General features: G+C 40.0%; 1 protein-coding gene and 1 long non-coding RNA gene across 2 annotated transcripts; one reads left to right on the top strand and one right to left on the bottom strand.

Moving 5' to 3' along the window:
- Positions 1–664: 664 nt before the first annotated feature.
- map2k1 (mitogen-activated protein kinase kinase 1) lies at positions 665–14,069 on the top strand (the record flags this gene model as incomplete). The annotated part of the gene is made up of 11 exons (XM_083893923.1): positions 665–867; positions 10,595–10,805; positions 11,034–11,180; positions 11,280–11,357; positions 11,503–11,554; positions 12,175–12,299; positions 13,215–13,422; positions 13,533–13,597; positions 13,682–13,740; positions 13,826–13,871; positions 13,956–14,069. The coding sequence occupies exons 1-11, from the start codon at positions 785–787 to the stop codon at positions 14,067–14,069; spliced, it is 1,188 nt and encodes a 395-aa protein (XP_083750049.1). The 5' UTR covers positions 665–784.
- A 444-nt stretch (positions 14,070–14,513) lies between these two features.
- Positions 14,514–15,118, bottom strand: LOC310930544. Its single transcript, XR_014592900.1, has 3 exons — positions 15,083–15,118; positions 14,831–14,895; positions 14,514–14,639 (listed from the first exon to the last, which is right to left on the bottom strand). It is a non-coding gene; the product is annotated as an uncharacterized lncRNA (long non-coding RNA).
- Positions 15,119–15,646: the final 528 nt, after the last annotated feature.

The raw sequence follows: 15,646 nt of genomic DNA, 5'->3' as shown, positions 1-15,646 counted from the left end.
TATCTATCTATCTATCTATCTATCTATCTATCTATCTACCTACAGAGCTATCACTGTTAGCTTAAAGCTATCTATCTGTCTGTCTGTCTGTCTGTCTGTCTGTCTGTCTGTCTGTCTGTCTGTCGGTCGATCGATCGATCTATCTATCTATCTATCTATCTATCTATCTATCTATCTATCTATCTATCTATCTATCTATCTATCTATCTATCTATCTACCTACAGAGCTATCACTCGTAGCTTAAAGCTATCTATCTGTCTATCTATCTATCTATCTATCTATCTATCTATCTATCTATCTATCTATCTATCTATCTATCTATCTATCTATCTATCTATCTATCTATCTATCTATCTATCTATCTATCTATCTATCTATCTATCTATCTATCTATCTATCTATCTATCTATCTATCTATCTATCTATCTATCAGTGAAGAGCCACAGGTTGCAGACCCCTTGTTCTGAATGAGACTGTGCGTTGTTTTTGTTTTGACTCTGACCGTGTAATACCCTCTATCGCCAGCAGAGGGGAGGAGTGTAAATATTTTGGTGACGTTTCATCTCCCGTCTCATTCACACCCACCCATCATCTAAGAAGAAGAGGAAGAAGAAGAAGAAGCAGAAGAACATATAACTCCTGTAGCTGCAGCTTATGACACTAACGGCGGAGTGTTAGTTGTCATCCGTGGGCCTGAGCGTGTCCGCGTTTGATGCCACAGCTCTGCTCTGACTGTGGATCTCCGTCCTCGCTGCCGTGGTCCGTGGGCTTTCTGGAGAGAAAATGCAGAAGAGAAGGAAGCCGGAGCCGATCCAACTCAACCCGATCCCGGATGGAAACACTATCAATGGCACAGGAGCCACAGAGTGAGTGACAGCGTTCGTCTGCACACTGGTGATGACTGTGTGGACGCTGACGGTCATGATAATCAAAGCGTCCTGTAATATTACGCGAAGAGAACTTATGTGTTTTTACGAGGGCAGGATGTGATGTGTCGCTGTGTGATATCACTCAGGCTCGATTTGATCTATTTTGCATATTAAAAATGCAAATAAATGTCAAAAAATCGAATATATATAGATAGATATAGTGCAGGGAGAGGCAGAAAATTAAATTGATTATTTTTTACCCTCATAATCCATCATAATAGTCACACAAACATAATAATAATAATAATACAATATGTTTTGGTAAAATCAAAATAAAAGTGAAGAATGACTTCAGAATTCAGGTTTTTTTTGTTGCTGTAAAAAATGGTTTATGTTATTAGTAAAGATGCAATATATTATGTAAATAACTTGGGCATAAACCGTCTAGTTTACCCAGTCCCTGTTTGTTGCTGCCTTTTACATCGTGTGGATTAGGCATGGCACAAAATAATATCATACTATTAAAATAAAATAAAATCCCAATCTCGATAATCCTGACCAAAATAAATTGCGATGTTATTGCAAAGACTGAAAAAGTATGTGCGTAGTTTTTTTAGATATTCACATTTCTACAGTCATTGCCTTCTGTCTGCACCTACTATTGTGGAAAAATCCGATGATCCTAACAAGTCATGATGAAAGATGCAGCTCCCCCTTGTGGCAGTCACTCACGTGAAATATTAACGTTTTTCTCCATTCACGATTATTACTATTACTATTATTAATCACCGATCATTTATTGTAAGTGCTTTTCATCGCGATGTGCAATAATCATATAGATTTGACTCGTTTTAATTAACTAACTAAGTGATTAATTTGACGATGTATGTTCCCAGCACCAATGGACATCGTAGAGATAACGGCGATGATTTAACTGACTTATCAGTCAATATCAATTTCAATTCCAAGTAATCGTGAGCCATTCACTGGATATGATATCAGAAAAAAAAAAAAAAAAACATTATTCTCTGACACAGTTTGTACACCTTGAATATCATAGAAATGCTTCACTAAGCACCAGTGAAGTGCTGTTGTGCAAGAGAGATGTGCACACTGCCATCCCATCATCACATGACCAGGAGGTGAGTGGGAGTTTCACGAGTCTACAACACTTTTGGAGCATGATGCTTTTTTAAAAATGAAAAATAAAATACAAAAAAATGGCTGGATATCAGTGTAAAAGCACAAAGGTGTGTGTATGTATGTATGTATGTATAGTACCAGTGAAACACAACTACCAGTCACACAAATTCAACTAACCATGTGTAATTACACTATTAATAAGATAGTTCTATAAATACATTCATTCATTTCTTCATTTACAGACAAATAGCCATTTCTTGGCATTTGTTTTTTTAGTTAATACATTTTTTTGTGATTTGATCATCAAATTCACTCTCAATCAGCTGAAACCCTTTCAAGCTCACAAGCTTCAGCCAAATCTATGAGACTCCCTCCAAACAGTGCTGCTTCCCAGCATAAATGATGTCATGAACATCACTGTCTGTAATCTGTAACTCCCCAGTCCTCATTTAACATTATCTGTCCATTGCGTCACAGACAAGCGTGCTGCGCGGCAGCGTCTTATTTGTGTGGGACATTGATGGCGACATCAAATTGTTGTGATGACTTTGTTTTCAGGTCACAGAGATAAAAAAAAAAGAAAAGCTTAGTCTGTCCAGAAACTAGTTGGGTCAGAAGGGATGAGAATTACATAATCTGTCATGTGATGGCTGCTTTTCTAATTCACTGTAGAGGTGGAATAATTCTTTGGTTCGTCACTAGATAACACACTTTGCCTTATTTTGCAATGAATTGTGCATAATCTTGTAAATTAAAATATAATGACAGATATCTAGGTATTTTTTTGTGAGCTGCATAGCTCAAAAGAGTAAATGAAGGCTTACATTTTCTGGAGATGCAGGACAGCGGTGGTGATGTGGACACGGATCAGAAATCTGGGGAAGAAAAATCGAAACAATTGTTAATCTTGCGAGGTTCGGAGTCTATGACACTTTGGAAAGTAGAAGTTTGTGCTCTGTGACTGACAGAAACTAGTCGAGATGAGCTGACACTGAGTCGAGAACAACTGTACTGTTTAATTTTTAAAGTGGAAAATGAATACAACGCCTATCTATAAGTGTTAAAATCGTAGACGACAAGACGTTAAAGGCGAAGTAAGTAGCTTATAGTGCCATCTAGAGGAGAGGCTGAAATTTACAACAACGAACTGCTCCTCTGCTCACCCCCTCCCTTCCCTGAGCGCTACGGTATCCGCAGCTGGTCAAATGTCGTCCTCGTCGTCTTTCTCCGTGTCAGCAGATGAAGTTCGTGAGGCGAGGGAGAGGGCGGAGCTACCGCGGCCGTAGCAGATGAAGCGGAGAGAGAGGAGGCGGGACTTCCGCTACAAGTAAAGAGACGCTTGATTTGTTCTCTCGCGTTTGTCCTTGCAGGCTCCGGTAGAAACATGGCGTCTCGACCACGACCATGTTATTTTACATGACTTTTTGAAACACTACGAAAATGAAGCAAAAACTATTATACAGCGACTAGACAATGCAGGAGCACATAATATGTATAAAAAAGTGGATTTTGGGTCATATAAACCCATAAATACTACACAGTGTCCCTTTAAGTTAAGCTACGGTTTAAGATTCTTTGTGCATTCGTGATGATGGGGGGGATAAGCATACAGAAACTGTTGCTCAATGGAGATGTGCCTCTGCTTTGTTTAGTAGTTGTTGACAATGATATAATGTTTGGTGAATGCTGCACACATTCCAGCTGCTGCTGCTGCTGCTGGGCCGGCTGTAACAAGCCAAGGAGCAGCGTGTCAGAGATTTGGCAAGGTCTGTCTGTGGAGGGATCCCAATGTGTGTGTGTGTGTATGTGTGTGTGTGTGTGTGTGTGTGTGTGTGTGTGTGTGTGTGTTCTTGTACTTGTGGCATACTGAGGACCAGTGAGGGTTTTTAACCAACAAAGTGAGGTCATTTTTACGGAGTGAGGACATTTTACCCGGTCCTCAGGTTGTTTTCATTGAAATCACTTCCTTAGGTTGCTATAACATGCTATACTCAATTTGTCAAAAAAAAAAAAATCTAATTTTAGACGACATAGTATAGTATGACTTTTTGTCAAATTTTGGGTCAATTTTTTTTGTCAAATTTTGGGTCAATTTTTTTTGTCAAATTTTGGACCAATTTTTTATTGTCAAATTTTGGACCAATTTTTTATTGTCAAATTTTGGACCAATTTTTTTGTCAAATTTTGGACCAATTTTTTTGTCAAATTTTGGACAAATTTTTTTTTTGTCAAATTTTGGACCAAATTTTTTTGTCAAAGATTTTTCCAAATTTTGGACGACATAGTATAGTGTGACGTTTTGTCAAATTTTGGACCAACATTTTTTTTTTTTTAATTTTTTTTTAACTTTTGGAGGACATAGTATAGTGTAGTATGACGTTTTTGTAAATTTTCTGGTCAAAATTTTTTGGTCAAAATGTTATGGTAAATTTTTGGGTCAAATTTTTTTTGTCAAAATTTGTGACCAATTTTTTTTTTGTCAAATTTTGGACCAAATTTTTTTTGTCAAAGATTTTTCCAAATTTTGGACGACATAGTATAGTGTGACGTTTTTGTCAAATTTTGGACCAAAATGTTTTTTTTTCAAAAAAAATTTCAACTTTTGGAGGACATAGTATAGTATAGTATGACGTTTTTGTCAATTTTCTGGTCAACATTTTCTGGTCAAAATTTTTTTGTCAACATTTTTTGGTCAAAATTTTTTTGGTAAATTTTTTGGTCAAATTTTTTTGGTCAAAATTTTTGGTCAAATTTTTTTGGTCAAAATTTTTGACCAAAATTTCTTTTTTTTGATTTTTGATTTTTTTTACGAAAAGTTTTCCAGCCCTTTTTGCTCTGGGGCTCCACCTGCAGACATGTTATGGTACTGCAACCAGTGGTTCTTTGTAGATGTCATTCATGAAGTAGATATTTGTAATTGTGCAGATTTAAAAATTGGAAATGCTGGTCCTCACTTTGTCAGCAACCCATTCCTCAGTATGCAGCAAGTACAAGAATGTGTGTGTGTGTGTGTGTGTGTGTGTGTGTGTGTGTGTGTGTGTGTGTGTGTGTGTTAAACACACGTAGGGACCAAAATCTGGTCAGAAACTCATTTTCATTCTGTGGAGCCACTTTAAGCCTAAGATTTGAATTGTGTGTAGTCTAGGTTTAGGGTTAGCAGCTTATTGGTTATGGTTAAAGTCAGGAATAAGGCTTTGTTTAAACTGCGCAAAATGAATGGAAGTCAATGCATTGCCCAAAGAAGAATATCTGCACCAACCTGTGTGTGTGGGTATGTGTGTGTTTCCAGTAATACTGCTGTGTCGTGCACCGTTGCCTTCAGCCTGACATTCTGCTGCTGTCAGAAAGGTCATGCAGCCCGATGTCACTCAGTCCTCCTTCCTATGAAAAAAAAAAAAAAGTTTTATGTTTTATGTATAGCCACACTTTAACCTGAGGATCACTGGAAAGGTAAATCCTGCTCAGGTTCGGTTATGGTAGCCTGCACACACAGTTGTCCGTCACACATTGCACACATTTTGTTCTTTGTTAAAATGTCATATATATAACATTATATATATATATATATATATATATATACCTTTGTTAGTCCCGCAATAGGGACATTTGCAGTGTCACAGCAGCAAAAACGGTAAAGATAAAGGTATGGAAAAATGTTTTTAATGTACAATATAGTAAATATTGACTACAAAAAAGTAGCTATCAAGAGCTTGATATTTACAACATAACAGTGGAATTATAATGTTATACATGTTGCACGTAGGATGAGTAACATGTTAAATGTCGTCCACAAAGCAGCTCCAGTAAAATATTTATCTTGTTGCACATTAGATGCCAAGTAGAAGGTGATATATTCTGTATATTCCCTGTGTATTAAACACAAGTTGAATCAATGCTCCTCTAAAGTACTGCTTCATGAATATAGGATTTGTTGTAGTGATTATATACTGTATATATTATAACCTCGTCGGTACAAATTAGACTCCAGAGTAGCCTGTAAAGGTTCTTCCTCTTTTAATCACAAATTTAAATCACCCCACTTATTCAAAGCCCAAATAATGTTGTAAGCGTTGAGATAAGAGCGTCTGAACGTGACCTCTGACCTCTATGTGCTTACGAGTACAATACAGGATTAGTATGCATCACTCACGTCGCCATGGTGACATCACAGCTGGCAGTTTTTAAAGTGTGGTCACATTCGAGATGCATATGGTTGATGTGCGACAGCAGGAAAAGGCTCTAATTTTGGTTCATTGTTCATTTTAAAAATGTTAACATTGAACAGCTGCTGTCTCACAATGTCATTTAAGGCACAAAAAGAAAATAAAAGAAAATTACATAACTCGAGTAATTATGTAAAAAAAAAAAAGGATGCTCATACTAGCAGCATGAATGTCGCACTTTGCTTCTACTGATTTAGCCTCTTGCTGAAACCAGTCCATTCCATGCTGGTGAGAAGGAGTTGCCAGTGGAGCCAAAAAAATGCTTCGTCAGTGTGAAAATGGCTGAAAGCCAGCAGTGCTGAGTGGCCCACATAATGCCAACCAAACCTGTGATATTATCAGAGGAAATCTAAATCTAAAAAATACAAAACAGCCAATTTGCTCATGGCCAAACATGTTGGATAAGATCCTGTCCTCGCATACATGCAGACTTTAAGTGGCTGCTTAAAGAGAATTAAGCCATACATCCATCAGAGCTTATTATTTATTAATAACTGCTTTTGTTTCCTTTGTACGGGCTCTTTCTTAGGTTTCTTTGCAAGTTGTTGTTGGTGGAAATGACCCGTGTGTAAAATAGGTGAAGACAAACAGCCAGTAAAAGCACCCATTGTCTCTCTTTATATCGCTCTGTCTTTCAAAGCCTCAAGTGATGCTACAGATTTAGCTGTGAGGTCAGAGGAGGTTGCAGAATTGTCACCGTCTCTCGGATCACTTGATTTACATTATGTCCATATGGAATTATGCTGCGAAAGGAATGAGTTAACACAGTTTTTTAGTAAAGTAGAGAGTTATTCAAAACCCAATTACAAAAAAAATGAATATTCAAAAATGTTTAACAAGGTTCTGTGCCAGTAAAAGATGCCAAACTAGCAGAACGGAACAGAACTCAAATAAAACCAAAAGAAAAAGGCCAGCAAACGAACTGACAAACAAAACTCAACTGGTACAGAACTGGAGAATCACACTGACACAACTAAAAGACACTAAACTGTACAGTCTGTCCATTAGGTGAAACAATTTATCAAGACAAAAGCAAACTCTAAATATTAATCTACAGCCAAATACTCTCACGTAAACAACCCAAACCACGTGATGTGGCAGATTCAAACTAAAGAAGCTCCACTGCTTCCTACAGCCCATCCTTTTTCCAGAGGATGCTCCACTCAGTGAATCCCTCATGTCTCTTGCAGTTCACCGTGATCCACACTGATCCACACGTAGTTTCATCAGTTAAATCGATCCATGCGTCATAGGTTTATTCTGTCAACTGTTTTCAGAATTCTACTGCTAACAGTTACAATTTAAATCACAAACCAAATCCTGATTCTAACGCACAGTACGCGACTTATGACACACAACAGTGATTTTCCTCTTTTTTTTTTGTGACGCTTCACTGCACACTGCACAGAGAGTTCATCTCTTGCATTGAAGTTCTACAGGCTGTCCTTGGACACTGCGAGGACGGAGGCACAAAAGCCAGAGTCGTGCTCATTCTTCTCGAGGCTGCAGTGTGCGGCAGCTGTAGTCCCTCTCTCCTACGTATTGTGTTGAGTGGGTTTGAGGCTGCTCTGCTCCTCTCCTCAGTTCCTCCATCCTCCTCCTCCTCCTCCTCCTCCTCCACCTCCAGCTCTTGTCGACAAAAACGCCCACGCCGCCCACTGCCAACTCAAACTCCGCACCTTGTCTCCATGGATATGCAGGCCTGTTGTCAAAAATAAAACCACTTAACCCTCTCTTCACTGTGTGCTGGAACCGCAGAGAGAAGAGCATATACTAAGCTGCTCTCCGCTGTGTCGTGACTGGAACCACTTGATTAGAAAAGTGTGTTAAAGTGTAATACACATAATATGTAAACATAGCACTAGACCTATCCACTGAACACTGGTGAGCATACGCTCATCTTATGCTTCGACTCAAACCATGCACATTAATTTGATTCTTTGATCATTTGCACCATTAAAGCTGCAGTAGGCAGGATCACTGGAACATTTTTGCATCCGTTTCACGTTCGATATCTGGCAGTTATTCAACCTTTTGGGTTATTACGGTACTGAGAAGCTGACGTCACAAACTGTGTGTGTGTGACACGCCGGTGAACCTTGTCTGACAAGTCTGACAAGTATATGGACACAAAGCTCCATTTCTCTGCTTCCTGGTATCCATCCATCCATCCATCTTCTACTGCTTTATCCTCTGCATGAGGGTTGCGCAGGACGCTGTGCCAATCTCAGCTGGCATACTGTAGGGTGCGAAAAGGCGGCGTACACCCTGGACTGGTCGCCAGTTCATCGTTTTTGAATTATACGGTAATGATGAGAAGTACGCATGCCAAATCAAGATGGTACACTCTTAGAAATAAGGTGTTGCAAAAGAGTCCTTCTACAGCTGAGGTTCTACCTGGAACCATTTGCTTCTGAAAAACCTTTTTCAAGGGTTCTTGGTAACACTAATGGTTCCAGTAAGAACCATTTTGAGAACCCTTTAAAACCCCCTTCCTGAATAAAGGGTTTTAAAATGGTTCTTGGTGGAATCCCCCAAAAGGGCTCCAGGTGAAACCTTTATAAAAAAAGGTTCTACCTGGAGCCAAAAGGGATTCTCCTATGAGGACGAGCCGAAGAACCTTATGGATAGAACCTGGAACCTCAACCTGTGTAGAAGAACACTTTTGGAACCCTTATTTCTAAGAGTGTAGCAGGTAATTGTCACTGGCAGAGAACCACATGGACAGCCCAAGGCCAACTGGAAAGGAATCTGGGCTTGTAACCAGAAGGTTGTAGAGGAATGGGTCAAACGCAGAGAGGAAATTCACTATGGGGGGTAAATAAAAGTACCAAAATTAAAAAAAACAACTAAAAAAAAACTTGTGGAACAGCAAATCTGCTCAGTCTCGTTCTGAACTGCCTTGCTACTTGGGTCTGAGTCTCCTCTGACAGTCGTGAGGCTGTAAACATTATGCTGAAAGGTTATTATGGAATTACTGGTCCAAACAATCCTGCCCACTATCTTTAAACATTTTTAGATTACTGCTTATTTCTTTTGTCCCTTTTTCATAATTCCGAGCGGATAAAAATCCATTAAGGGGAAAATGGTCACACAGATGCTCCACCATCTGATCAGCTGGAATGTCCTAATGACTCACTGGTCTTTACATTGCAGTCTCATAAAGGTAATGAGAAACGCTTCGACTGACCATTGACGCTGGGGGGGGTGGGCGGGTTTTCAGTGAGCAGCAGATGAACGGAGTTCACTTTACAGTTGACTAGTCAAGGACATTGATCGCCATGACAACAGATCCAGTAGTCAGAGGCAGTCTGAGATTCCTCACATTCGGATCTCGGAAGGAATGATGAAATGAGACCAAGAGATTCCCTCTAACTTCTTTGGTTGGTTGCCAATGGCAACAGCAATGCCAGTGGCATGACTACTGCTGTTGCAGCTTTCACTGTCATACACTCTCGATGTGTCAGTGATCCTGTTCCACCCTATCTCTCATGATCCTTGGCTGTCTCTAAGATCAGCTGATCAGCTGATCCTAGTGGCTCCAAAAACAAAGCCGAAGTCCAGAGGGGATTGGGTTTTCGCAGTTGCGGCAACCAAATTGTGGAATCTTCACTGTCTGTTGAGAAATTTCACTTAAAGGTGAAGTAAGTAGTTTATAGTGCCATCTAGAGGAGAGGCTGAAATTTACAAAATCTGCTCACCCCCTCCCTTCCCTGAGCGCTACGGTATCCGCAGCTGGTCAAATATCGTCCTCGTCGTCTTTCTCCGTGTCAGCAGATGAGGTTCGTGAGGCGAGGGAGAGGGCGGAGTTACCGCGGCCGTAGCAGACGAAGCGGAGAGAGAGGAGGCGGGACTTCCGCTACAAGTAAAGAGACGCTTGTTTTGTTCTCTCGCGTTTGTCCTTACAGGCTCCGGTAGAAACATGGCGTCTCGCTGCTAACAGTGGCTATGCAACCGCGGTCCGCGGTCATGTTATTTTACATGACTTTTTGAAACACTACGAAAATGAAACAAAAACTATTATACAGCGACTAGACAATGCAGGAGCACATAATATGTATAAAAAAGTGGATTTTGGGTTATATAAACCCATAAATACTACATATTGTACCTTTAAAGACAGAATTTAAATATTATATAATAATTTAAATGTACTTAAATAATAACAAGGATTGGATACACTTTTCTCTGACAATACACAACTACAACAGATTAGATCTGGATACATTTCAATCCCCTCACGTCTTACTGAGGGTCAACCAACGATTCAGTCTGCAAAAAAAATGTGACCTTTAACAATACGAACGCACGACTCGGACGTCATCTCTTTGCCTTTTCTTTATCTCACCGTTTATAAGAACCAACTTGGAGGCATTGCAGAAGAAACTGGAGGAGCTGGAGTTAGACGAGCAGCAGCGGATACGCCTGGAGGCCTTTCTGACACAGAAGCAGAAGGTGGGGGAGCTGAAGGACGACGACTTCGAGAAGATCTGCGAGCTCGGCGCGGGCAACGGGGGAGTCGTCTTCAAGGTCTCGCACCGACCCTCTGGTCTGATTATGGCAAGGAAGGTACTGCGATTGCTGCGTAGATAGAATGTGTTCACCGACATTACATTACCACTCTTCTCACAGGAAATATCAGACAATGATTAGTTTTTTTGCCGTCCTTATTCAAGTATATCTATAATACAGTTTCTTCCTATCCTTCTGGTGTCCTATCTACTCTCATGTGTGTGTGTGTGTGTGTTCTGAGCGATACGAGGGCATAAGTAAAGCCTGCCGTCTGCTGTGTTCCAGCTGATCCACCTGGAGATCAAACCAGCTATCAGGAACCAGATCATTAGGGAGCTGCAGGTGCTGCACGAGTGCAACTCCCCCTACATTGTAGGCTTCTACGGAGCGTTCTACAGTGATGGAGAAATCAGCATTTGCATGGAGCACATGGTAACGGCTCTTCGATCGACACATTACGACTGCTCGTTGTCACAAATGATGTCATTTCAGTAGATTCTCACCCATATTTGTCTTCGATGCTGGTTGCAGGACGGCGGCTCCCTGGACCAGTCACTCAAGAAAGCAGGGAAGATCCCAGAGGAAATCCTCGGCAAAGTCAGCATCGCTGTGGGTAGTTCCAGCACTTCTTTCAATTATTGCTCTCACTGTCACATTATAGTTATTTTTGTAAGGTTTATCATGTGTGCTAGTTGATTATTTGTTGCCGTACCAAAAAAAACAAACATCTGAAATCAAACACTTGTTCTTTCAGGTCATTAAAGGACTTTCCTACCTGAGAGAGAAACACAAGATCATGCACAGAGGTTTGATATTGACAAAAATGTGTTCAAAATAAAAATACACTTCTGCTTTTATTACAAGATGTTTAGTCTCATCAATACATTAGGCAGGCTATGCTTGAAGGATTTGTTAAGTTCAATGTTGTTTATATATCCCTATGTTGATCAGAGGCTAATCTGAAGCTTTGTGAGGTGAGTTAGGATATTTTTTCATTTTTAGTACAAAATCCATGTTGTATTAACATTTTTAGATGCAGTGGGAGGACGGCAAACAAACAACGGCTGCGACTTTAAAATATACCTTTTTGATTTATCCAAGTCAGAGTGGTGATGCCTCATATTGGCTTCAGATAAATCTCTACACAGAACAGACCGCGGACTTTGTTTGCCATCACTTACAGTGGGAGCACATTAAGGAAGGACATTTTAATGGCCAGTTTAAGTGTGGGCTGTTTACCTCACTGCATAAACCGTGCACGCTCAAAATAACCCGACCGAAACTATCGAGCGTCACAAAGAGTAATCCCTTATCTCCGATGCATAGAACAGATGTTTGTGAAGGAATTCTACATCAGTCCGTGTGCTTTTCCCTGCTGAACACCTGCCCACTGTGTTCTCCTAAATACTGTATGTATCTGTTTCAGATGTCAAGCCTTCCAACATCCTTGTGAATTCCCGCGGTGAGATCAAGCTGTGTGACTTTGGAGTGAGCGGACAGCTCATAGACTCCATGGCCAACTCCTTTGTGGGCACTCGCTCTTACATGTCTGTGAGTTCAAATGGTCACACATCTTTTTCTGATGCATTCAGTCACATACACCACCGGTCAAATGTTTGGGGTCACTATGTCCATTTTTTTTAAGGAGAAGCACTTTTTTTTACAATGAATATAACATTAAATGAATCATAAATACACTCTATACATTGTTAATGTGGTAACCGACTATTCTAGCTGCAAACAGGTGTATAGAGGCCCACTTCCAGTGTTCTAATGGTACATTGTGTTTGCTAATCGTGTTAGAAGACTATTGGATGATTAGAAAACGCTTGAAAACCCTTGTGCAATGATGTTGGCACAGCTGAAAACAGTTTTGCTGGTTCTTTGACGAAAGGGCAAAATTATTATTTTGCATAAAAATCATAATTTTTTTAATCTTGTCAATGTTTTGACTATATTTTTCTATTCATTTAGCATCTCTTTTGATGAATAAAAGTGTGACTTTTAAGGGAAAACAACAAAAATTGTATAGGCGACCCCAAACTTTTGAACGGTAGTGGCATAGACTGAGTCATACATGACTCACAAGTCAACTGGGACTATAGATTGGCTTCATATCAAGTGTGCCGCACATCTTTGAGGTTTGTTATATATGGCCAATTATATAACAAACATCCACTTTGACTAATTTAAGCAGGAAAAGCCTTAATGATCACATTAACGATGGTTCTGCTCGGTTAAGTCAGGACAGTGCAACAGCTAAGCAGAAACTTAAGAAGTTATATGAAACTTTGTTGTCATTACTTTGATTTACACCTGTGAATTTCCCTAATGTGACCTGACAAAAATGGCTGCTGTACAAAGCGGTGATTGCCACTGTGATGCTGGGATGTTTTACTTAAATGTATAGAAATATTTACTGCATCATAATTATACGATTGTCCCGGGTTTTTTTTTTCTCTGCAGCCAGAGCGTTTGCAAGGCACCCATTACTCCGTTCAGTCAGACATCTGGAGCATGGGCCTGTCCCTGGTTGAAATGGCCATCGGACGCTTCCCCATCCCACCGCCTGATGCTAAAGAACTGGAGCAGATTTTTGGCTTTGCGGTGGAGGGAGAAGCAGCCTCTGGTGACTCCTCTCCAAAGCCGCAGCCTCCCGGGCGACCGTGCAGCTGTAAGTCTGACATGACCATGTTAATTCCTCAATTCTAATATTTTGTCACAAATGTGTCTGTGAATTAACTCCAGCTTTGACAGGAAGTTTCTGTTTTTATCTCCCCATAGCATACGGCCCTGACAGCAGGCCACCGATGGCTATATTTGAGCTGCTTGATTATATCGTCAATGAGGTGAGGTCTGCTTGCCGTTGTCGATGAAACCAATGACTTAACTTTGAACACCATATAACCTCAGTCCTGTCCATACAATTCCAGCCTCCACCAAAGCTGCCTGGGATATTCAGCCCTGAATTTCAGGACTTTGTGAACAAATGGTATGTACTCATTTTAAGATATTACACCACCTAGTGGTGTTAACATGCACTACATAACCTGAAGTGCCTTCTCTCCTCATTTCAGTTTGATTAAAAACCCAGCAGAGAGGGCAGACCTGAAACAGTTGATGGTGGGTGTCCATTATCAGTATTCTCATTTAATTACATTTTTGTTTAAGTCAGTTAATCTGGTTTCCTCCCCCCCTTCCTTCCAGGTTCACTCTTTCATCAGGCAATCAGAGGCAGAACAAGTCGACTTTGCCGGCTGGTTGTGCAGCACTATTGGACTCAATCAGCCCGTGACGCCCACCCACGGCACTGCGATGTGACCCATCTGTCAATCACACGGTCGTCTTTGGACCGATTTGTATTACGAGTGAATTGTATTTGTTTATACCAGGTATTCGTGTTAGTTTGTGCAGTCAATAGATATTTAGTGTACAAATCTACATGCCAAGTGAAATTAATGTGTTGAAACATTTCTTTGGGCTTTATTGTTGGCCAGCCTTGAAAAGCCATGTTTTTCTAAAGATCAAATTATTTAAATCATGACAAATGCTGCTCAACACTATGTGCTTAATATACCCCAACATACCCCAAAGTCCTTTTCAGCACCAATATATTTAAATCTTTAACTTGTGAGTCTTGTGAAATAAAATTTTGACAGACTCATGAACTGAAAACGATTGTTTTATTTGTACCAATTTTACCTGCCATGTATTAATTCATGCCTTGGGTTTTTTGGGTGCTTCCGTATAGCCAGGCTCCTTTTTGGGTTTCAGCATCTTGACTTTGAAGTACAAAGAATATATATATATTTTTTAAAGCCAGTCTTCACATTAGGGTTCAGCTTGAGCATTATCCTCAAGTTCCTCAGTTCTCTGCAATTGATCTTCTTACTGTTAGGAAAAAAAACAAAAAAAAACATTGGTTACTAATATGAAGTACCTTTGAGCTACGCTTAGGAAATTAATTCCCTGCGTCGCTCAGAACTTCTTAATAATCAGGATTCAGAAACACGGACCTGAAGTGGAAAATCATCACGGTTGACTGACCATTTAACATTAAGAAATAACTGAGCAGTGCTTACTTTGGGGTATGAAGTGCTTTCTGGATCTCCTCACATCTGCGTAGTTCATCTTGTGCATTGACAAGCTGAAATCAGAGACAAGTAGTTTAACAACAGAAACTAAATACAAGCAAGTATGCTACTGCTATCCTTTGTTGCTCAATCTCAGAACTTCAATAAATATCACATTGATTCAAAAACACGGACCTGAAGTGTAAGCTCATCACGGTTGACTGACAATAAAACATTAAGAAATAACTGAACAGTACTTACTTTGGGGTAAGAAGTGCTTTCTGGATCTCCTCACGTCTGCGTGGTTCATCTTGTGCATTGACAAGCTGAAATCAGAGACAAGTAGTTTAACAATAGAAACTAAATACAAGCAAGTATGCGACTGCTATCCTTTGTTGCTCAATCTCAGAACTCCAATAAATATCACATTGATTCAAAAACACGGACCTGAAGTGTAAGCTCATCACAGTTGACTGACCATTTAACATTAAGAAATAACTGAGCAGTGCTTACTTTGGGGTATGAAGTGCCTTCTGAAACTCCTTACACCTGCGTAGTTCATGTTGTGCATTGACAAGCTGAAATCGGAGACACGTAGTTTAACAACAAAAACTAAATACAAGCAAGTATGCGACTGCTATCCTTTGTTGCTCAATCTCAGAACTCCAATAAATATCACATTGATTCAAAAACACGGACCTGAAGTGTAAGCTCATCACGGTTGACTGACAATTAAACATTAAGAAATAACTGAGCAGTGCTTACTTTGAGGAGATCCTGCTCAGGTCTCTGTTGGTCATCTTGTGCATTGGCAAGCTGAAATCA

This window comes from Microchirus variegatus (genome assembly GCF_963457635.1).
Source record: "Microchirus variegatus genome assembly, chromosome: 8".
Classification (NCBI taxonomy): domain Eukaryota; kingdom Metazoa; phylum Chordata; class Actinopteri; order Pleuronectiformes; family Soleidae; genus Microchirus; species Microchirus variegatus.
The sequence above is the reverse complement of the archived record's forward strand: the minus strand, read 5'-3'. Positions and strand labels throughout refer to the sequence as shown.